Raw genomic sequence first — 24,254 nt, 5'->3', positions numbered from 1 at the left:
TTGTTGAATTACTTAAATTGGACTCAATTTACACAACAAATAGCAAAGTATTTTTTTCTTATTAATTGTTGCCTCTTTGAACTCGAGCTTAATCAAGTTGGTTGTGTGCTAGTTATTGAGCTATGTAACGACGAGTATTTCTTATTTAAATCAAACCCCTTTTTTTCTCTCTTTTCGGTATCCAAAAACCAAATCTTCTCGGAAGTTTAAAAGGATCGGTCGCCGATGGTTTCAAAGGAGTGAGCCAAGAGTCAGGATAAAACCTTGAATGCATTCAGATTCTGGAACAAAAGACATTTTTACTTAATTTCGTAGGTATTGAGGGCAATAAATGCTTTGTAACAAAAGCAGTGCATGAAAACACTTCAGATTATCTCAACTTGAAACTTGCAGTTTGTTCTAAGATAATAAGAATAACTCTGACGTGCAACAATGTGGACCCTTTCATTCCAAAAATAAAATCTCTTCTACATCATTATTTACCTTAAAAACAAACGGAAAAAAACAAGAAACTTCGATTAACTTTATTGGAGGTGCTAGCGGAAAATAGAAAAACAACTAAATCTGTTTCCACTTTTTATTTCTCACAGTAAATGACTCTTTTCAAACAACACAACTTCGGGATTTTCTCACTTCTAGCTATTTCCCCCATCGCAACTTTGAAAGAATTGAACATGTAATGCCCGTCAGCTTCCTTTTTAAAGACTACACTACGCTAAATTAGGACGTCACAACCACGCAAGCAATACGTAGGGATAATTCCATTCAGAAATAACTACATATGACGTTTTTTCTAAAATAGTATCGATACTTCCCGTTGCCAAATATTTTACGAGATTATAAGACGAGCATGTGGTGTCTATGTTCCCACGTGCATAAAATTACTAGTAAATCGTCGCGAATTTTGGCAAAAATCTAGGGCATGAACGTTGTACAAAGCGAGCACGCACATCCTTATTACAACAAATTAAAAAGTGCTCATGATCCTAACTCCTACGTTTGCAAACGTCTGTCTCGTTATGTAATTTTTTATGTGCGGTTATTCCGTTTGGGGGGACAAAAAAACAGCTGCAGTTCATGATAAATCATGGACGTCATGTTGAGGTTAATGATTGAGATCAAGATTCAAGAACTAGCCTTGGATGCACGAGTTTAGCTTTAGCTAAAATTAGCGTGACTCAATCGGAAGATTAACAATGAGCTGGAAGCCCACTGCTACTTAACGGAACTGTCGCAGAAATGTAAAAGATGACTTCCCTGTTTTTCAAAATTAAGCAGGATATGACATTGCGTCATGTTATGTACCGTTTTTTAGAGATTTTCTGGAATAAATCATGGAATTTGGGACAACTCCAAAATACACATTCCGACGCACGACATTTTTGATTTATCTCAAATGAGTGATTCAAAATTGAGTCTGCGAATCCACTTATTTCTCTTCAGTGTTGAGAAGACTGTTTAAGATAACACGTTAATTTATAGGATTTTGATAAGGCAGATTAGCTTTTACAATGACACTCAATTATAAAAACATTCTTCAATTTAGGGAAAAGTTTGCAGATTGAGGTCGAAGCCCGCGTTCTTCCAATGACAAAAGTTCTTAGGCGACACTGTAATTGTTTGCCAAGGTCAGACTACTTGACATAAGGAGATAATTGCTTTTTATTCAATCTAATTTTAATCAGAATTCAAATTTGGGTTCGCAGAAGGTACGAAAGTGAAGTTGAGGCATGGAAAGGTGCCCAATTCCAATTCCAGATCTAGTTAAAGATCCACCCTTTTTTCGTCACAAAATGGAGAATGTGTTTGGAATACAAAAAACGATTCACTGATTGGCTCGGATTGAGGAATTTTTATAACAAAAAATGCACCCAAACAACCAGTTCGATAGATCATTGGCTGGAATTCGGAAACTGTTTATTGGATAAATTTCAAAGCAAAGTCACGCCCAGAAGAACAGAAATTAAACCCTGGATTTGTTGTGTTACTTTCTCATTGACAAGGAAAAGACGCAATTCTAGTCAAGCCATGCATTTTCGGCGTATGTTGGTTGCTTGCTCTAAAATTTTCAAATCCCTCGAATATTTTGGTTCATAGGTCAAAATTGCTACTACGGTGGTGCCTTATCTTAAAACAATTACATATGAAAATTGAAGAGAATTCTGATCAAAAAATAAAACAAAAAATTTAAAACAGGACAAATTTCTGTCTCCACAGTATAAAAGAACATAATCCTTCTAGTCAATAAGAATTATATTTGAGAAAAAGAAAAAGAGGAAAAAACAGAAACCAAACTTGCACTTTAGAAGGTTTCTATTTTTCAGAGAATTGAAGGATTTGTCGGTAGAATTTGGCTATTCTAGGGGCGCGATTCTCGAAATGTGCTGATTTGATTTAGTGCACTAAATATTCATATTTAGTGTGAAAATTGAAAAAGTGTATTGTCGACGTTCTGTGAACATTTAGTGTACAGAACTTTCAGTATGAAATTATTAGTGTGGTCGATAGTAGCCTAAATTGCATGCTAATTTATTTAGATTGCCAAAATTTTTGATAAAGTAATGAAATTAGAAGAAGAATCTAGACGAAGATCTTAACTTCGATGTACTAGCAGCAAATTTACATGAAACCAAAATATATAGAAAATTCATTAAAAATATGGGATATAAAAAACTCGGTAAAACTTTTCGATTTACTGAAGACACATTTAATTTCAAGACCATGCAAATCCTACTCCAAAAATTGCGGTGGTTTTACTGTTATCATAATATTCTTCTGCAACACCATTGATTGGAAAAATACTATTTCTTTAAAATCTAACACATTCTATTTGACTGGATCATTTTGTTCTGTTGTCTGTTGGTGTTTAATTATACCTTATTTTAAATTTTGAGCTAAGTTTTGCCACGCCTGATGTTTTTTCTTTTTTGCAAACTTATTGGGCATTTTTTCATATAAAGATAGACATAAACTTGTCTTGTATAAAAACCAAAAGTTTTTACCCAGCGCTAAAGGTTTGGATTATGGTTTCACAAGTCAAAAATCGTATCAAAAAGTAGCAAAAACTATAAAATTTGTTCATTGTGCTGTGATGTCTTGTGGGGGACCTTAATGCTGCATTTATTTCTGTTGAACATTTGACTGGAAAGGTTAATTTTTTGAGATCAGTCCACCTGACAAACTGTTTTTGCGATGTTCCCAAGTTAATATTTAGACCACACTAAAATATTAGTGCACTTTTTAGTTTGATAATGGAGAATACACTATTCTTGATACCACACTGATTTTCTCGTACTTAAAATTTAATGCACTAAACTTTTAGTGTGATTTCGAGAATCGCACCCCAGATCTAAATACGAGTAAGATTTTTCATTATTTCCGACTTTTGTCGAAATGATATAACCAGACAATATAGGAGTATGATATGCAAGACAGCCAATAAAAGGGCAAGCAAAGCGATGACGATAACCGCATCTTTCTATTTGTCGTAGTTCCGAATTTTCTGAAGCTTCAAAATTTTTGTCGTTTGGCACCAACCCGAAATTTCAATCGCTTCTAATTCAGTTGTTTGTTGACATACGGGAAAAATTAGCAGTTTTAGATTCTGCGTGAAATACTGCGTTAAATCCCTTTGCTTCACAAATAAATTATACCTATGTATATTGACCAATTTCAGGGAACCAGTTTTCATGAAGTGTTTTTGGGGTCATTGTCAAGAATTTTTTTCAGAGCGAAAACGACTTTCAATACTCTTGGCAGCTCGAGCTCTATGGTCTGAGAGATCACACAATAGAAATCAACTTTTTTCATCGTTGGTCGGATTTTTGTTTTTTAAAAACTACATTTCAATTCGAAACAAGTATAGTCGTATTCGTGACAAGAACGCGAGAAAAATGATGAAGAAAATCATTTCCTTCTATCGGTCGTAGTTTCGGAGACATTCCCATAAACCAAAAAAAAATTCAGAAGTTAAAATTTACTATGCGAAACTTCAATCGCTTCTAATTCAGTTATTTGCTGACGGGAAAAATTAGACAGTTTTGGATTCTGTGTCCATTTATGAGTAAGATGCGTAACAATAACTTTAGTTTGCTTCACAAAACAGCTAGATTTCGATTGAGATAGTTTTGAGTCGGAAAATGTGTTTTTTTTTTTTGAATTCGTAAAACCGGATTCTTAGCAACAAAAGGGCGAAAACGATACATCTGTCATGGTTCCGGAGATATGAGGCACCAAAAATTCCGAAAAAAATATCTACCGAAACAGAATCACATGATGTAAATAAAAAAAAATGAATTTTAAAATTCGGGATATGCAGTTACACAAAAAACTTTTCATTGTTCGAACAAAACAAAAAAAATCTAGTGCGATTAGAGCGAAAAGACTTCATTCTACGTCTTTTTCATCAAAGAGAGAATCGATCTTATTGTTAGATGTTTTAAAACGATTTTTTCTTTTTTCGATGTCTAATTTGATTAGAACTGGTTGTCACTTTTTCGATTTAAAAATTTTGATATAAAATTGACGTAGTGAACTATTTCTTACTTTAAAGAACACTGACTTCACCCACCAACTAAATTATCCCATTCTATCCTAAATTATTATAGATTATAATGGTTACCTAGTTATCACTATGTCAACAAGACAAAAACTCCATAATGAAGTAAAAGACAAGTCAAAAACACATTAAACAAATAAAAATGGGTATAATCAGTCAACAACCATAAGAATTCCAAACACGTTATTTGTGGACAAACGATTCTAATTTGAAAAAATCTAATAACAATGTAAACTAATAAGAAAAAGTGCAACTTTTCGGAGGTAAACAGAATAATTGAACCCAGCACTACTAGAGGAGTGTTAACTTTATTACCAAACTCGAGTGTCGCAATATGCCTTGAAACCCTTTAAATTTAAAAGGAAAAGTAGCCACTTGCCACTCTCTTACAGTCAATCATTAGATAACATCTTTAAATAACTAAAAATATAATAAACAGATGGTACCTTTATGCAAGTTCCATCAAGGATGGTCAATTAAAAATAAAAAATAATTTTTTCTTCACCATTTATTCAGACAATACCAACACAAACAGAGTAAAAAAAAGTGGAAAATATGACATGCACTTACATCTAATTCCAAGTTTACTTAATAAAACGATAAAAACCGTGTAACAAGTACAAAATAAACACCGACAATAATTGCTCTTACGTAATAACATTAAAAATATAATGAATGACACGTCTGCCTAGTTCAGTGATGAATTTATTTAACGATAATTGTTCCATTTCTGTTCGATACTTAATGGCGATTATGTATCAATCAGATTAGAAGCGCAATAAAACTCACCGAAATCTCCATTACAACATGACAACAAGTTCCACACGCTATAACACAACGCTTCAAATTAAACGATTCTGTCAATATCGCTAATCAAAACACGCGTTATCTCCTATAACAAAAGTTTAACGACTATCTACTCTATAGAGGTCAAGGAATCAGTCGCTTTAATCGAATGAATTGTTCACTTATTAAGGGTGGTTTATCACTAGCGTAACACGTACGTCAATTCATTAGCACCTCGCGATAATTCACGACAGTGAGCGACACTCCACTTCCAAAAGTCCAGAGAACGCTTCATAATGATGGTTGAGATTCTCAATGGCGTGGATTTTGCACGTGCTCCCTAGGGCACCGTTGTGGCTGCTAGCACCATAGAACACCCTTTTGGCTCTGCTGTGGATCAGAGCCATAGCACAAGTGATGCACGGTTCATAAGTGGAGTAGACGGAGTAACCGGTGCACAAATACGGACCTTCCTTGGAGGTGCTATGGCCGAACTTTAAATCTTCGTACTTCTTGCTGAGGTAGTCTTCAGTGGTGGCGTGGTCATTGTGGCGGTCCCAAACTCCTCCTTTTTGACTTCTTGCAACTTCATCTATAGCTACCATTACGGCATGTTTCGTCGGGTATTGGGAAGTTTGGTCAAAACCAAAAGCCACAATGGAGTTTAAAGCAGGATCTACTATAACAGCGCTAGTTTTAACACCCGCTAGTTCACAGATGTCGAGTGCTATCTTCATGAACTTGGCGTGTAGTTCAAGCTCGCATTCCGAGAACAAAGTATTCGTGCTTAGTTTCTCCAGATAGGCGTTACTGTGGAAGTTACACGGCCATAACTTCTGCACGATCTCATACTGCTTGCGTACTTTCGGTGGCGTTGCTGCCACCCCCACAACTCTCACTGTTTCCTCAATTAGAGTCGTGTCAAACCCCTTTTCTCCCAGAAACGAAAGGACATCCCCTTCGCCCTCGCTTCCTTTTGGAAACAACAGAACTTCTGCCGATCGAACTCTTTTCAAGTGAATCAACTGTTGTATTGGCACCGTGGAATTTAGCATCACCACCACTTTCGACGTGGTTTTCGGGTCTTTAATTTTGCCAACATAAACGTCGATCAATGACAATTCCCTACACAGTTCGTCGGGTAAGATCGGGGTTAATGTTGTTGCCGTTTCTAATTTTAGTCTCTTCGCTTCGTTCATTTTACAAAAATGTGCACACATTCATTGAAATTAGCAGCACTTGTTCGTCACAATTAGCACATTGTGCTTTGCTTAAATGCGGCAATTTTCCTTCTTCAATTCCACGCCTCGACCTCGGTACCTAACACAAGTTCACATTACTTTGTTTACTCTCATTAGTGCATTTCGTTTTTGATACATGATAATCATATGAATCAATAATAGTCAATTATCAAGGCGTATTTTGTTACAGGAGTGGACGGCGACTTTACTACAGTGGAGAAGACTCATTGGGGATGACGCGAAATTGATGATGCGATACGGTTTCAACACAGCCAAGTTATTTTTGTTAAATTAGGTACAGACTTCAAGGAAGCCGTGAATAACGCTTATGTAATAAAAAATAACATTATGATTATAACTTGTTGTTTACTTACAATTTTCGCCACGGGTTTAACACCAGGGAAATTGTTTTAATACCACCACATGTTATCGCTAAATGGTTTAAATTTAACTAGACATTTAAGAGGAAGAGTATGTAAACACCGTTAAAGCATAAACAGATAACGTTTTTGTTTTAAATGTTATTTTTAACAGCCTCTTTGTTAACGAGATAAAGTTTTCTAGTCAAATTGCAAGTTTGAATTGCAACACAACTGATTTATGTATTTTGAACGTTTTTTGGTGCACTCATAAAACTTGCATTCTGCAACTTACTTCAAAGTCGTGCTAAAAATCTGCCAAGCAAGCCAAGCGGAAAAATTGGATCCTAAACAAGTTTTCTATCTAAATCGAACGGGACATTATCCAATTGTACTACAAATCCTCGTCTAGATATTTTTAATGAAGTGAAAAGCTGTCGTCAAACGACTGGTGGGCATTTCGTCACGAGGATTGTGATGAGACAAAAATTGGCTTCTGTTCATATAAACGTGACAGTTTAAAAAAAAAAGGAATTAGACATGTAATAGTGTTTATTTACACATTGTTATTGCAGCAACCAAGCTTGTGTTTAAAGAGATTTATTTCAACCAACAATAAATATTTCCTGTTGGCATAAAGAATAAAATCGACCATGCTTCAAATCATTATTTATATTAAAAGACTCATAAACTAAAAATTAATGATAGAACCGAACTGGCGAACTTCGATAATTTAAAGTGGGCAAATGTATTATACCAGGTGTTCCAATAATGTCGTCGTTATTTTTTCGTTCCAGTTTGGTACGAATATACGCTTTCTGTGTCATCTGAGACTTTCATAGATAACTGATATCTGTACTACGACTACAGATTGTGAATTACGTAGATGATTTTGCACATAATAACATGCTACAAGTATGTGAGATTTGGATACAATAATTTTTGTCCGAAATAGATTTTGACACCTGGTAAGTGATAAATGTGTATCTGCAAATAAAATCAATTTAGATGGACATCGAAAAAAAAGGACAAACAACTCTACAACTCTGAACTTTGAAAGGACTGGAGCAAATCCTTTAAGATTCAATTAGAATGCAATCATAACTGAGAATAGACTGAAACGATGATTTATGGAGACTCGTACCAACATTAATACTCCCTCGCCCTAAATGAAGGGAGCAAATGAATTATGTTTCGCAGAGAAAGGTCTGATCATTAATCACTTTCAGATGTGTACGTAAGCTATTAGGATTAACAGTACTCCTGAATGCTAAATGTAACTAAATGTAATTCTGGATAAAATACTTTTGTGGTAGTCAATAATTATATTCTAAAGATATTAAAGTCAAATGAATATTTTATACGTAGAGCTTTTTGTTGTTTTTGAACACTCATACATAACACAGAATTAACACAAAATTTGTTGTTTTTTTTTTAATAAATTACGTTTTTTTTGACAAACTGGTGCTTAATACATGCTTTTACATATTTGTTTTAAGACAGCTGATGGAACTGTTAGTTCTAGAAGGATTCCAAAATGCTGCTGCAAGTTTAATTTGCATTTTCGAATTGTCGAATAAATGCTCTATCAAATTGAAGTTCTTTTAAGTTGGTGTGCATCGGCAATAATTTTTTTAAAGCCATTTTAAAAATCAGTATGGGTTGATTTTGCAGGGCAGTGCATATAAGTAACGAAAGAAGTAAAGCAAGAAAATGTAATTAAAGCATTTTAAACAGAAGCAATACAATACGTACTTTTATTTTCAGGTTGCTAATTAAGCGACAACATTCTTGAATAACGTGTTAACTAGCAAAGATATGTTAACTTTTCAAGCAAATAAAAGTGTATTAATTACATCATTTCCTCAAGTGATATTAAAATCGAGAATCTAATGATAGCAGATTTTCTGATAACACCAGTATTGGATAACATGTACGTAAAAAAAAAACTATTAAAGGGAAACTTCAGTTTACAGTTATTTGGTTTTTCATGAAGTTCTGGAAATAGTCCTTACGGAAAGGTTTGTTATCGTAAAATAATTTGACACTGATTCTACAACAATAATAATTTTCACACCTGCTTAAATTTGTAAATAAAATTTCGTAAATTCCGCCCGTTAAAATATACAGGGTCCGCCAACGCAAGTGTCCCGGCTCAAAATCACTATTAATTATAAAGCTAGAAAAATTATTGTTTTTGTACATGTAGAGGAAACGGAGCGCTCCAAATTCACGTAGGTAATCAATTTTAATCTAGTGCTAACCGTGTGTGATATTTACTATTTTTTTAGTATATTTAATAATCTTTAAGAATAATTTTAATCCTAGTAAGATTTATAATAATTGCTTCTGAACCGCAAACTGGCCTCGATTATCTTTTGCCTTAATCATTTTTCGTTTTGAAATTTTGGTTTTGTGTAACAGGCATCTGCCTGTTCTCTCTGGGTCACGAGTTCTGGGACACCTATATACAGGTATTTGGGGGTTTTGGTTGTCTTCTTAATAATCTAAAAGAAAAACATTTTTTGGTTTTGAACAATTTTTGAGCCCACCGTTTGTAGACAATAATTTGTTTTGTTCATAAATTGGTAGAGATAAGAAAATTCGTACCGAAGCTTCTTGCAAAAAAGGATATTCTTTGTTCACTTTCAGATAAGTTTTTTGGCCTTTGTTGTAAGTTTTACGTAAATACATACCAATAAATTCTTTAGTTAATTGACGTGTTTCGTCGAGAAATAACATTCGTGACAGATTATCGCGGTTTTCCTGTGGCCACAATGGCTCACAATAGAGATTTTAGTTATGGTGTAGTGCAAAGAATGTGTAAGTCCTCCTGGCTTGGACCTCATCTTCTCTGAACCCTTCAAATGCCCGCGAGGGGCGCCATCTTTGGCAAAAAAGTGCGTTTTCTCGGATTTATTTTTCATACGAGAAAATACGATTTTGTGTTCGGGACCTACTTACTACTCACAAATAGACACTCTGGTAAAGTTTGTCACCCAAAACACCCTGTATATTTTTGTCAAATCAAATAAATACATTTGTCCTAATATTCGCAGAAGAACGCTCAACAGTGTAGGGCAATCCCACAGAAATGTAAAATAAATTCTCCGGGAAAAAAAACATTAACGAACAGCAACAAAAATGCGGAATTTACAGTCGTTTTTAGTCGCCAAAATCTCATATTTACTTGTTTATTTGTCTACACTTCCTTGTGGGGTTTATTCTCTAAATAACACAGAAATTGACCAAAAATAACGTCATATTTTTCTACTACTAATTTTGAACTCTGGTCCATTTAGACACCTTACTTCGTTTGTATCGAGAGATCAAATAAAAACTCATCCTCGGTTGGTCTTTTATTTCTGTCAAGTAATTTGACGTCAAACTAGAAATTTTGGAAAAATTTTAATAAACGATTTCGACAACGCTGTCATGTTAGATTTATATTGCAAAAAGTTCTCTTATGAAAAACTAACCACAACACGTACTCTTGCTTTCCATTATTTGCATTTCAAGACAGTTTTCATCTAATAACCTCAAAATTGGTAGCTGTCAATGTGACAATAAAGACAAGCTGTGGAATTCCAAAGGTATAACTGAGAATGATTTTTTATTTGATCTCCCGATATTTGTACTAAAAAATCTTTTTGCGCCTCGATAAAGATGACATTTTAAATAGAATCTTATTTAGTTTATCATTGTCTGCCTACATACTCGTAACATTTGTCTTTTTAAACAGTATAAAACTTTCCCAGATATCATTCACTTCAACGGCTCTACATCTTTAGAATGCACCAAAGTGACGAGACGACTGTGGTCGAGAAAACGATTAAGTTATGTTTCATTACTCTTCATGCACTCATTAATGTTTAATAATTAATTGGGCATTCAAAAAATTAAATTCGCAAATAGTTTTCGGAAGACGCCGCTGTATGTTACGCCACTGATTATCGCATATCTGTCTCAGATCTGTCCACTGTCAAATTCAAATGCCATTCTGGATCTGGTGGATTACAACTTTTAAACTAAAAAATGAAAAAATACTATTACCATTGATATAATGCATTCTTATTATTAGATTACTTTTAAATTGAGCACAATTGTGTAAGAAACAACCCCCCTAAAACATTCTACGCCACCTAATATTAATACTTATTATATAATAATAGGATTTCGCATTGAAGCTCGTATCAATTTCCATCCTCAGCAATCGCCTTCCCAAGTTTCTTGTAAGTCATCTTTGTTTTATTTTCCTAAAACCGTTCACACGTGGTTATGATAATAAAAAACCTTGTCTACGATAAACTACACGCACAAAAAATAAACATTTCATACCCAACTAGTTATGTTAATTGTATGCTGATCTATTAACAACATACCGTACTGCAGAATTTTTCTTTTAATTTTCTTCCAACGTCTATAACGGCAACATTGAGTTTCCAAGACACGATTAATAATTATTTTGTCCTCGTAATGATCAAAATCATTTAACCTCCGTTCCATGGTGTCAACACGCGTTATTTAAGTCTGCACATTTCCCGACTCAATTAATTCAAGATTCGCACATTTTCAAATCCGGTGGTGTCTTAAATAACACATTACCAAAACTTATTTCATTAAAATCAATAGTTTTCCTTCAATAAACAAAAATTGATTGATTAAAGGGGGCTCACCTGAAAGCTGACAACGTGAAGAACTGACAGGTAACCGTAAATTACCAGATTCACTGTATTTTACATCAGAAACTCTGCGAGAAAACAAGCACAACGAAATCAATTATTGCTTCCATCAACATTTGTAAAGAAAAATAAGGATGACACTCGACCTGTTGTTTCAGGTGATAAGAGAATGAAATTGAAGTTAGCTGTTTATCGACGGAGCTTAAGGATCGGTGGTGACCCCTAGTTGCGTAATGCGGAAGCTTACATAAGGCGACTTAAAACGAGAGCGCGGGAGTTCAAATTCTTATGAGATTCTCAATTCAAAAATTTAATTAGTTAAAAAAATCTAATAAATCATAGAAAAGAAAAACATATTTAAAAGAAGAAATAATAGAAAAAAAAACAATGAGTAGGAAAAATCAGACTCCATGTATATACTTGTGTTTTATTTTATTTATATCAGTCACATAAATTACAATAGTAAGTAGCTACCTACTACTACAGTAAAAAAGGTTCGTAAAATATGTTACATTACGATTTATAAGGCAAGTGAAATTGAAACATGCCTGCAATTAGCCAATTAATCACACATCACATTATTACGTACGTTACTTAAAAATAGCAAAATCTTTCATAAAGGTACAGTCCAAACAATAATTCTATGCATATTTTTCAACTGAAACTAAAACGCGGTTAAAAAATATTGCTACAACATAGAGAAATGTTAGGCTTCTCCATGACTGTGAGTTTGCTTAAAGCATTTTAGCAGATTATGTAGTTACATTTAGTACTAATGTATAAAATTTAAATATATTTCACATTTTTATGTACAATAATACAAAATGTAAAAATCGATTTATTCAATAAATACAATAAAACTTTTTACAAACAATATGTACAAGAATTGGCATCACCATTTTATTTAAATATTCGCTGATTGTACTGTAAACGGCTTTTTAAATATTTAAATAAAATCGTTGAAATGGCGATCGCTGTGGCGGTGAAAGCCCAATCACCATTGTTAAGTGGGCAATTGAGTATTTTTGATGCACTTCAGTCTGCATCAGCGGTGTTGCCCACCAGAAATCAAGGCAAGAATACTGAATTGTGGACAGTTTCCTCTGAAGAAGTCAGGTTAATATAATATCACATATTCAACTAAATAAAAAATTAGACTCCTACAAAAGGAACTATTTTGAGCCGTTGTTTTATAAAAAGAAAATTGCTTATAAAATGGCCGTACAAAAATCACTTATCCCCTATATGGCTTATAAAAGTAGGCCCAATTATGCCAATTGGCGTTAGATTAGTGTATATTGAGATCTTTCCGTAACTAAAATTAACTTAATTACAAAAGCACGACTTAAATTAGTGCCATTACGTAAAAAGCGTTCGAAATTCGTAACCTGAACACCTCGGTTTGAAATTAACACTAAATTTCGTATCTTAAGTCACTTGAATAAATAAAGTCGAGCTGCCTAAACGTCTTTTCTATCACCTTAACATTCAAACTGATTCGCTGTGATTGTACTAAGCGTGAGCATGAGTCCTTCCAAATTCGCCATCTCCTGATTCAGCTCTTCCGTTGAATGCGACGGTTGCAGTCTTTGTACTTCCTCGACAGTGTGCGGGGGCGGATTTGACGGGTTTATTCTAGATGGCGGCGTACCCGTTAACGTACTCGAACTACTCGTGGGGGGCTTCTTGAAGGGGGATGAATTCGGCCTCACTAAAACCACATTCTAACACCTCTTCGACTTTGACAACAGAAACTGACCTATATGTTTCGGTTGCGGCGTCCCTGGAGCTGATATGGGTGGCGGTGCCGGCACTGTGAAACTCTTCAGAGGATGTCCCTGCGCTGGGACGCGTTTTATTTGAGACTCCGCTAAAACACCCATTCCGGGGGCGTAAGTTGGGACAGCGGTGACATGAGCCGGTGGTGGTTGACTGTATTTACATCTAATTAGATTGAGGGGATTTGAATAAAGACTATTTTACCTATTTGATTCGGTCCAACCTGGGGGGTGTAAGGCATAAGGATTTTCTGTAGGCGGATTCGATAAAGACGAATCGATTGTTACGTGGGCACGGGGCATGTTGTACTGTGTGCGAGGATATGAAGGTCTACTTGAAGGCGTCGAATCCGAGCTCGATTGGCTCAGGGAAGTGGTGTTGATGGGCGTCGCGATGGCTACACCAAAAAATTATTACAATTTTCAAGTCGGAATGGATTAAATGTGCTTAAAAATACGATAAACATACTCATTGGTCATTTCCACTCGCGATTAAATTGTGTCTTTTGAAGAAATGACCAACTTTCTCGCTTATGTAACAATATAACACAACAAAAATATGGATAAAAAACGTTTAAATGGAAACTTTTTTTATTTTCATGTCACATCACAACAGCTCAAGCAATCGTAGCTACTTACGTTCTCTGGGGGGTTTGGAGTCCACAGGCAGCGTAATAATCGGCTTAGCTCTGACCGTTCGTTTGATTTTTTCATCGGGGGAAACACCTAAGTGCGGCAAAGCGAAAACAGTGCATAAATAAAACAAACATCTGCTCTAAACCTGTGAATTAGTCATTAGTCGTTAACAAAAACATTTAAAAAACCAAAAAAGTGTCTGCAGGTAGGTACAATTTCCATGCAAGTCACAACAAAACTGCCTTACCCATATAATTAGGAACATAAGTACGCTGATCTAACGAATTCGTATGTATGGCGTCGTGAGCATCGTAATCGTTGCCCCCCATACTTCGGGGCAGCGTCATGGCACCACTACTACTAGCGCCGTCTGTGTTAGATTGGCTCTTTTCTATGGCTTTTAACTCCATTTGATCATGGTGGATCCAGAGATCCGGCGGTTTAACACTTTGGGTGCCTTTTTGGTAGCCTTTTTTGCTGCGGTCTGGAGAACTGGTGGTTTCCCTTCTTCGGCAACATAGCACTGTTGTCACCACACCGATTGTGGTCACAGCGACTATGCAGCCTCCGATGAGGAGGTACAAGATCACGGTGCCGGAAAATATGCCTTTGCCGCCTGGAATAAAAAATCTGTTGACCCGTTTCCTTGGACAAAACGCGAAAAAAAGAAAATAATTACCTATGTGTTGCCCTGAGCTGGCTGCCAAAATACCAACATCTACCAAAAATAAAACAAAAATAAATAAAAAAAAGAAAAAAAAAATCTAAAAGTACGCTTCAAATCGTGAGATTACAGCGACTTTTGTTTGCTGATAAAAAAACTAAGACAAACATAAAACATGTAATTCGACCAAATTAAATAAGATAATTAATAAAAACACTTGAAACGTAAAGATAAAACTGTTATTTCATAGTTATCTAAAGCAGCTGCATTGAAAAGTTGCGTTGGTCACTTATAAACTTTCCCAATTTTCGAGTTACTAAGTGAAAATTGTAGTCGTGATAACATCAAATGCATTTCGCGCCGCGATTAAGATAAGACTCTTTGTTTTGTTTGTATTTATCAACGTCATAACTTACTTTGTCCTGTCGTGAAAATGACGACATTCGAAAAGGGTCCATAACCTTTACTATTTCGGGCTTGAACTTTAAAATAGTACTCTGTGAATGGCTTAAGGTCACGCAACACGGCTGAATGCTTGTCACCCTTGGTTACTTGAGGTAGCCATTCACGATCGCTCTTTGTTTTATTATCGGTGTATAATATCACATAGCCTGAAAACGAGCCTATAACCTTCGGTCTCCATTTACGGTCAATCAAACCTGTGATTCTCCCGGTGCTTGTTTTAGGCGGTTGCCACGTTAACTCCACGAGTTGGGGTTCATCCTCTTTCAAATGCACGTCTAAATCTCTTGGTGCGGCGTTTGGAGGTAGTTCCCAGGTCGCGTTTTGAACCACCATGCTCCAAGGACTCTCTTTGCGCCCTAAATTACACGTTACAAAGCGTCTAATTCTAAACAATTAACAAACCTTTCACGAGTTTAACTGAAAATTCATACATAGTATTCGGTTTCAAGTCGTCAATCATTAGGTTTAAGTCGCTGACATTCTGATGTCGTGTTTTCATGGTTTTTTCAGCGGTATATTTAACCACGTAGTAGCGATTATCTCGGACGTACTGAAACAGGAAACAATCAGAAATGGACAATTAGAAGTAATTAAAGTAGTTACTTGACTTTTACTCAGAGTTGTATCGGTCCAGTAGAGAACGGCGGACGTGGCGCTTAAAATCTGCGCCTTCAATCCAATCGGCGGAATCAAAGGGGTTGTCGGTTCTGGTGGAGGCTCATCCTGAGTACGCACGGTGGTGTAAACGGGGCGCCCAGCACCCATCTCGTTCATCGCCCTCAAACTTAGCACATACTCCGAGTTAGCTTCCAACTTCTCGATAATGTAATTCCGCGCTTTCTCGTCAAGCTCTTGAGTGTACATATCTGGGATCCCTTTCCCCCAACCAAGGATATAATTCCTGACGCGGATATTCTGGTTGGAGGGTGGCGTCCACATTACGTACAGCCTATCCGAGGTTGGCCGCACTGTAAAAACCATTAGACTGGTGGTGAAAAAATGACGATATTCACCTCTGAGCGGTCCTGGTTCGTCCGGAACACGACTTTCGTCTAAATCATTCTCGTACGTTTCCACACTAATCCAGTCTGTCGGCGGACTTGTCCCGTTTATGTTAATAGCCCAGAGTTTGATCTGATATTCGGATCCTCGTTCTAGGTCCTTCAAAACATACCATCTTTCGTTTGCGGGGGTTGTTATCGTAACCCCCTTTTTACCCTGTTTCCTGTACCGTAATTTATAACCTGTAATAACGCCATTTTGGGACTCTTTTGGTGGGGGCTCCCACCGGACTATTACACTCTAAAACAACCCGTAAGTAATGGCTTTTAACTATTACGGTAAAATTACCGTGCTCGAGGGCTCCAGCGTCACATTCGATGGCGATTCTGATGGAGCCATACTAAAAGTCCTGATAATTTTCTCCTCAGTCGCTGCCCCGGGGCCGTTTTCATTCACAGCAACTATCCAAACGCTGTATTCGGTAAACACAGACAAACCTGATAGAAGAAACTTCGATTCGGTCGTATCGATGTTGTGTTCAAGCGATGAACTCGTCTAAAAATACTCAATTACAACGGATAATGTTTCAGTACAGCTTGTACCTCCATGTAGTAAATAATGTATCTTTTAATGTTTCCATTAGGGAGTTCAGGGGAGCTCCAAACGAGATGAATATTGGTAGGACTCGTCGCGAACGCCACAAAATGCGTCGGAGCGCTAGCGACATGTTCTTCGGCTTGAGTTGTTATTGTTAAACTCTCCGAAGAAACGCCTGTTCCGATTAAACTTATAGCCGCAACTCGAAAATGGTAAACGCGGTTTGGAGTTAGTCCGGCGATGTTTATTTCTTCGAGGCGAGATCTGCTGGTATTCTGTACTCGCCATCTGCAAACCGCAAGAATTTGGTTAGGGAAAGACGCCAGTGGGGCTTCCGGGAGGAAATTACGGCGTTCACTCAATTTACCAGGGAAAAAGCTAAACGCCGCTGCACTGTTTTCTCTAATAATTTTAACGGGACCAGGTGGCATTGCAGTACATATTTTAATTTATTAAATTAACAAGTAATAAATGTATAGACCTGTAGAGTAGAAAATTTTATGGATCATCGATTTGGCTTGGGGGCGGCGTGGTCAAAGCATTGAACCGCCTCCGCAACGATCTATTTTCAAGACCGATAAATAAAAAGTCCTATTTTAAGCGACAAAGTCAATAGAGGCGGCTTTGTCATTTTAATACGACATTGAACAAAAGAAACTAAATTTATTTCTAGTGTTTTCCATTTTGTTTTGTTTCAAGAGTTATGAATCATATTTAACGAACAAAAAATTATAATTTGAACTTCTTTAGATCTGTATAGTTTGAATCATCGCATTGGTTTACTTAAATAATCTCCTCTAAATAAATATATTTCGAGTTGAAAAACCAGTGCGATAAATATTATATTAAACTCTCAAATATTAAAAGTTCAGGGCAATAAAAAGTACACGAATATGAAAAGTTTGGGCTGCACGTTCCATATTTGAACGTAAATTTATACTTATTTTAAGTAGATGTTCAAACTTTTGAATAAAGTACCAGAAATGGCGTCATGAGCATAAAAACGCTTTGCATATTCGGGCAATATAAATGTAAATGTCTTTAATCAATAAAATTGGCATTTCAAATGTCCACTCAATTGGTACCAAAAATTATTCGCTCCCGCATCGTATTATTAAAGCGAAATTACAAACACTCGTCTTACCTTTCGCTGCCTTCTTGTCGATAATATACCGTGTAAGTGTGGATACCGTCGTTGTTAACAACCGGAGGCCTCCAACTCAATGTAACAAATCTTGCTTTAATAATCGGGGCTTTGAGATCTTGAGGAGGTCCTGGCAGTCCTTCGCTTGTTTTGGAAACGGAAGTTTCCGCTATAATAGGTTTGGAAGAGGCAGGGGAAAAAGCATGTTGAATATCACCCAAGTTAATATTATCATTAGATTCGCTACTTTTCAGTGAAGAAAAAGCGGAATGAGGATCATAACCGTAACTAGTCGACAGAGGAAAGGAAGAATCTTGCATATAATTCCTACGAGATGCCAAGTGACCAAAGTCTACGTCGCCTAACTTTCCAGTATTTTCAGTTTTTAAGTGAGAAAAGAGAGTAATAGACTGCAATTTGTCAATCTGTGTTTTACGGGAAGTCTCGTCTTTCTTTACTTTTTTACGACCGGATTTTGGTTTCTTTGCTCCTACACATGCACATGCGATTAGTAACAAAGCAGGGCGAAGGGACCACAGGAAGGTACGGAAAAATAAAAATAAGATAAATAAAAATTCGCTTTGATTTTTCTATAACTTGCGGGTGAAAAAATGTAACAATAATTTTCACCCACAATTACAAAAATTATACTAACCGGGTTTCACCACTTTGATGCTAGCAGCCGCTTGAATGTTTCCGCCCGGATTTGATGCAAAGCACTGGAATATGCCCGAGTCCGAATCCATTAATCCCATGATTTTCAGATTGTGTCTACAACTCGGATAATGTAAAATCCTGAGATTAAAAAGTGGTTAACAATACCCGTTGACAATTTTGAAGTAATCGTTGGAATTGATAACTTCGCCGTCCTTGAACCAACTGATTTTGGGTTCAGGATTACCGTAAACACTACATTCTAATTCAATGTCTTTATTTGCTAACTCTACTTTGTCTTGGGGTTTCTTTAAAAACCTAGGAGGCACCTGAAAGGAAGTTAAGAATGCAGTTATTTGCAGTGGAAGCTTTTAAACTGATGTGAAAATTTCAAAGTGCTGCAAAAATGGTGGATGCGCTTAAATTTCGCACTGCATTGCGATTATGTTTGCTTGTTTTAATACACCTTTTTGTATTATCAGTTTACGCAACAGTGCAATGAGGAAATAAACAGATAAGCATGATAAATCTTGCAAAATCGACATAAAAACGGAAAAATCACTCACTTGAACCTGAATTGTAGCTGAGGCGTCCAAACTATCTTCCCTATTCTCCGCTCGACACTGATAAGTTCCCGCATCTTCCTCTTTAATGTTAGTAATCCACAGGGAACTCGTGGAACCAACTTTACTAAATCTACTATCCAAAAAACTACAACAAAGCCAATAATTTCATGTTTTAATAAAAATAATAAAGAACTAACGTCATATCAATAATTCGACCATCCTTGAGCCAGGTTATCGTGGGATTGGGATTGCCATTAGCTGCACAATCTAGTGATATATTTTGACCTTCGATGACCACAGCTGGTTTCGGTCGAGCAATAAACGTTGGGGGTGCAACATGAGCTGCCTTTTCAGAGTCCACATTCACCAACAACGTCGCTTTATTGCTTAATTTGTACAAGTTCAAACCTGATGCGTTACACCTAGTAATTAAAAAATGTGGATTTTATTTATAACTGTTGGAAAAGTACCTGTATGAACCCTGATCGGATTCTATTACTTCATCGATTTCTAATGCTCCGGATGGAAGAATAGTCATTCTTAATTGGTCTATTTGGAGCGGTCGTTCGTCTTTTAACCATCGTATCTTGGCGGCCGGTGATGAAATTACGTGACAAGCGAAATAGGCCCTTTGTCCTATGTAAACACTGATATCGCGGGGCTCCTCCGTGAAGCCTGATATATCTTAAAGAGACAGTTTTGGTTATCCCATGACAAACAACGCAAAGATGAAAAAACATCGCCTGATTTTGGAGAGAGCAGAGGTCGTGGGCAGAATTTGAGGCAAAAACAGACTGATCGACCCTTATTGAATGTTACTCCTAAATAATATGAGTAATTCCTAGTGATTTTTTTTTCATCCCATTTCAATGAAACGTTGGTATCTTCGAAATTGTAATGCTTTATAAATTTTCTATAAATAATTTTGACCAGAATGCTTTTATTTGTAATATAGCGAGTGTTCAAATTTTCCACTTTTCGCATGCATATAAAAATAAATTCTAGAAATTTTTGCAAGACCATTATAGAATTTATACTGATAGAATAGAGTGGCTAATTAAATTCATTTTTAAAGAAAAAAAATTGGACTTTATATGACATTACGTACTTCAAAATGGCGGTCAAACAATAAAATTAAAGTTTTCTAAAAGTATGGCATCTTTTATTTTTTTTTTAATTTCAGGTCAAAATAAATATAAACGATAAATATGGAGCATTGATGTTTTCAAACCTTCAAAAATCTGGCTCTCTGGCGACTACCCAAATATACAAAACGCCATAACTCAATTATTTGTTAACGTACGTTAAAAATTCGCATAGTTTTAAATTTTGAGTGAAATTCTGCGTTAAATGAGCATAAATAACTTGAGTTTGCTAGTTTGCTTCACAAATAAACGAGAGATTGACCAAAATCTGTTGTCAAGAAGTGTTTTCGGGTGATTTTGAATTTTTTTTTCGAGGCTAAAACGACGTTTAATACCACTGAATGTCGTGAGAATGATGTGACGTGAGAATTATAAGGTTCTAAGTGATTTTGGTAAAAATTTAAATTGTTTGTTTTGCGATTTTTTTAAACATTTTCTATCAAGAATAAAATGAAGTAAGCTAATATTTGAACAAGCCAAAATGATATAAATAGATCTTGTCATTTTTTTAAATAAATACTTTTGTTTTAGCGAAAAAATTTACCATCGAATTTTGAGTAAACCGTTTTTTAATGTCTGGCGTGGTTATGGAGATCTTAAGCTTCAAAAATTTGAAAAATAGAATCCAAATTTCCAAAATTTTAAACGGCCATAAATCGGTTATTTGTTGTCTTCTGTCAATTTTGAGTCCGCATTTGCAATTAGCGCAAAATTCTGCGTAAAATGAACTCAAATAACGCAAATTTGCGCCAAAAATAAGCGAAACATCGACCGCAGTTTATACCATGTTCTTAAAAATACCAAAATTTCGTTGAAATTAAACCAAAATATATTTTTAGTTTCATTGAAGTAATTTTAGTAGATAAGTTACATAAGTACGGTATAAAAATAAAACGAGTGTCATTTCCGCAGCGTTTTAATATCAATGGTATAAACTTATGCACTTTTAAATTTTTTATTACGACTATTAAATAAAGTTGTTTTGAAAGTAAAGTACATATAATTACCCATTAATTAATCGCTCCAGATTAATATTTTTTTAGTATTAAAAGTTTGAATCCAGATAACATCAATTTCACGGAATCCAATTTCGCGACAAATTTTAGACAATCCAAATTTAAATAATAATTCAAACCCATCGGTGCAATTTTTCACCGAACAAATTGATCAGCGAATTACATCCATTTCTCTAAAGCGCAATTTCTAGATTGATGGGATTTTTGCTAAATACTCTCCATTTATCTTAATTAAATTACCAGCTGCACTCTCGTTAATTACATTCGAGTGAACTTCACAAACCTTAAAACGTAGACTTTGTTGGCGATTTGAAATATAAGCCGCGGGTCTCTCCTTCAACCTGATTAAGTATTTCAAATTATTTCTTGCGCCGCCACAATCACTGGAAGTTATTAATGAGCTGGTTGTTTGCTAATGCGATAAGTACAAAAATGTTTGCACTGTATAACATTCATTACTTTAATGGCTTTTTGGATTTCCTCTCTTTGTGAGCAATTCAGTGCCGTTCATCTCCTTTATTTAGGGTCTTTTATCAATAAAATGGATGGGCGACACGTAAATGACGCGATGACACGCACACGAAGATAAATCATCGAATCATCTTTTTGTAGGTTTCGTGGGTAAATAAAATCGCAATGACGGGATTACGAGCGCGAACACGAGCCAATAAAGTTTTGTTGAAAAAGTTGCTTTCAATACGGTTTGCGTTTGTTGCGAAGTTTTCACATTAATTCGTAGAACAGAAAAACGCAAAGTTTCTCTCGAACGAAAATTTACAAAGCCGCCAAGTTTATAGGCTAATCACAGGATTAATTTCAAATTAGGCGTCACGAAAATGTAAATTAATTTAATTCCCTCCAAGGCGACAAAGTTTTGGAATTTTTAGGGGTGATTTAAATAAGAGCGAGGAAATGAACTCACTTGCTACGTTTAGCTTCGCTTTCCTGCTAACAATAGAGCCGACGTTTGGTAATGTAGCCATACATTGATAAGTCCCTGTCAATCTTTGCTCTTCTAATACGCTACTTATATACAACGACCCGTTGGTAAGTTGAGACCTAGAGGTAATTCGAGAAAACGGTTTTAATTAAATGCATCTTTGTAAATCGATATCTTTACCTATAAAGATCACCTAAGTAAGTAAGTCTTTGAAGGTCTTGATCTAGCCATTGGATCAGCACGCTTGATGGATGTGAAGCCTTTACAACGCAATCTAAAACAGCTGATTGTCCCGCTTCTACCACCGTGTCTGTTGGCTCCACTGTGAACTCCAAAACATGACCTGAAAAAAGAAAACGACATTTACATCCAGCTGCTTGGATTTTTCAGATTGTTTTCATCAACAACGCCTTTATTCGTACATCTATCGACTCGTTAAATTCAAACGCAATTAAATCTTCTTGTAAACAACGGCTTAATGAGACATAAAATACAAAAATTGAGTCGGGAAATGAATTTTACGGCTTAGTTTCACTTCGTTACAAATTTGGAAGTGAAACTGACTCCACGCGATTTTGGGAAGGCGCTTAATTAAACTTGAACTGGAGCAAACACGGTTTTATCAACAATACGTTCATCAGTTTTTCACTCGTGATGTGAAAATATTAAAATGGATGCAATTTGTAGAGTAAATATTAATTTCAAGTTTTGTAGATGATACTCCATGTTTTAGCATCCGCGTTTTGTATTTTTTAAGTTAAATAAATATGTAAAACCCAGTTTCGTGCTCAGTGGAGTTTTAAACTACATTGATTTTCTGTATTGAAAAAAACCACTTGAAAACGTTTTCTGGAATTTCAATTTGTGATTGGTATTCCGATATTTGTAACTACAGTAAGTCAGAATCAATCGAAGAACGCTCAAATTCAATACGGTTGCAATTTCCTTCAAGCTTTCGAGTTCATTCTTGTAATTACACAAACCGCAAATTCAGTGGTTAGAAGGTGACAATCTAATCATTGGCTAAAAGGATTTATATTGAAGTTCTGAAGATGCCAGAAATCTATCGCCTAAATACAAAATTTGAAGAAATCTGAAGAAGAAAAAACTTGTGAAAAATTTGAGGCATTTAAGAGAAGGAAAATATACAAATCTGACCCAGAGGATTAAGAGGGTGCATAGATCAAATAATCCGAGCAAAAATCCAAGCATTAAAAGGCATTTTTGTTGCATTTTTGATTGTAAAAATAAAAGATGAAACAATCGTGTTGTTTTATTACATCCCCTGAGAACTTCATTAAACTGCAGACAACTTCATAGTGTGAAAATTATTTAAGTTTTTATTGCCCCACGCCAAAGTAAGTTTTTAGTCTGCATGAAACTGCAGACTTTCGCGGTTTAATTTCCAGAAAATGGCTTATTAAAGAAATGTGGAGCAGTGGCTAATTAATTTATTATTAATGAATGTTGTCGCGTAATGGTGGTTCCAGTGTACTTCGCCGGCGCCGTATTGCGCGTCTGCCACGAAATCGTTTTAATGAAGAGAAGTTTTTATGTCATAGGCAAATTAATCCGTCTGCTCCGCGTCCGTTTCCAGAATAACTCCACGTTTCCCAAGGTGCCAAGCAATGCAAAAAGAAATGAATATAGAGCTCTTGTAAAATTTAACTTGGTCCTCTAGGTCTCGTGTTCTTTGACGTGCGCACTTCATTCTTTTAATTCCGAGTTTATGACTAGAATTTCTCCCCAGGGTGGTATTTTATGAAACTTTCATTTTTGAAAGCTATCCAGGAAATTTCAACATGACACGTATATCCGGTCAGAGGTGTCCAATTTGATCCAACTTAAGACACTATCGATTTCACGCACCTAAAAATACACCCACTCGAAAATAAGAGCAGAACGTGGAAATCCGGTCGGAAAAGTCGTCTATTTTTGACATGTGTTTAATAAGACTTGAGTTATTTAAATTAAGTTAATAGCTAGCCCCGATGGCTCGTACAATAGAAATTCGATATATT

General features: G+C 35.8%; 2 protein-coding genes across 4 annotated transcripts in view; both read right to left on the bottom strand.

Annotated features, from left to right (window-relative positions):
• Positions 1 to 189: 189 nt before the first annotated feature.
• LOC148181487 (tRNA-specific adenosine-34 deaminase regulatory subunit ADAT3) lies at positions 190 to 11,710 on the bottom strand. Its single transcript, XM_088050010.1, has 3 exons — positions 11,621 to 11,710; positions 5,348 to 6,664; positions 190 to 281 (listed from the first exon to the last, which is right to left on the bottom strand). The coding sequence occupies exon 2, from the start codon at positions 6,562 to 6,564 to the stop codon at positions 5,590 to 5,592; it is 975 nt and encodes a 324-aa protein (XP_087906136.1). The 5' UTR covers positions 6,565 to 6,664; positions 11,621 to 11,710; the 3' UTR covers positions 190 to 281; positions 5,348 to 5,589.
• Positions 11,711 to 12,041: 331 nt separating this feature from the next.
• The window catches only part of fra (neogenin protein frazzled), a 33,032-nt gene continuing 20,819 nt past the window's right edge, over positions 12,042 to 24,254 (bottom strand). The window contains exons 2-22 of one of the 3 annotated variants that reach the window (XM_088050006.1): positions 22,414 to 22,576; positions 22,216 to 22,352; positions 19,603 to 19,816; positions 19,330 to 19,554; positions 19,133 to 19,277; positions 18,735 to 18,895; positions 18,568 to 18,683; positions 17,913 to 18,402; positions 16,774 to 17,056; positions 16,520 to 16,726; positions 16,183 to 16,471; positions 15,773 to 16,137; positions 15,572 to 15,719; positions 15,364 to 15,525; positions 15,121 to 15,315; positions 14,720 to 14,758; positions 14,288 to 14,656; positions 14,044 to 14,130; positions 13,610 to 13,802; positions 13,386 to 13,558; positions 12,042 to 13,337 (exon numbers count right to left, since the gene is read on the bottom strand). In XM_088050006.1, the coding sequence (XP_087906132.1) occupies positions 13,108 to 13,337; positions 13,386 to 13,558; positions 13,610 to 13,802; positions 14,044 to 14,130; positions 14,288 to 14,656; positions 14,720 to 14,758; positions 15,121 to 15,315; positions 15,364 to 15,525; positions 15,572 to 15,719; positions 15,773 to 16,137; positions 16,183 to 16,471; positions 16,520 to 16,726; positions 16,774 to 17,056; positions 17,913 to 18,402; positions 18,568 to 18,683; positions 18,735 to 18,895; positions 19,133 to 19,277; positions 19,330 to 19,554; positions 19,603 to 19,816; positions 22,216 to 22,352; positions 22,414 to 22,576 (4,391 nt within the window). In that variant the 3' untranslated portion in view covers positions 12,042 to 13,107. The remainder of the gene's footprint in view (positions 13,338 to 13,385; positions 13,559 to 13,609; positions 13,803 to 14,043; positions 14,131 to 14,287; positions 14,657 to 14,719; positions 14,759 to 15,120; positions 15,316 to 15,363; positions 15,526 to 15,571; positions 15,720 to 15,772; positions 16,138 to 16,182; positions 16,472 to 16,519; positions 16,727 to 16,773; positions 17,057 to 17,912; positions 18,403 to 18,567; positions 18,684 to 18,734; positions 18,896 to 19,132; positions 19,278 to 19,329; positions 19,555 to 19,602; positions 19,817 to 22,215; positions 22,353 to 22,413; positions 22,577 to 24,254) is intronic. The other 2 variants (XM_088050007.1, XM_088050008.1) reach the window with 2 other exon arrangements.

The sequence above is a fragment of the Gnatocerus cornutus genome, chromosome 1 (genome assembly GCF_029298725.1).
Source record: "Gnatocerus cornutus isolate USDA-ARS CGAHR chromosome 1, icGnaCorn1.1, whole genome shotgun sequence".
Classification (NCBI taxonomy): Eukaryota; Metazoa; Arthropoda; class Insecta; order Coleoptera; family Tenebrionidae; genus Gnatocerus; species Gnatocerus cornutus.
Note: the sequence above shows the minus strand (reverse complement) of the source record. Positions and strands in the feature narration are given on the sequence as shown.

Coding starts and splice junctions, on each gene's coding strand:
- LOC148181487 (XM_088050010.1), bottom strand. CDS start 6,564: ATGTGTGCACATTTTTGTAAAATGAACGAAGCGAAGAGACTAAAATTA.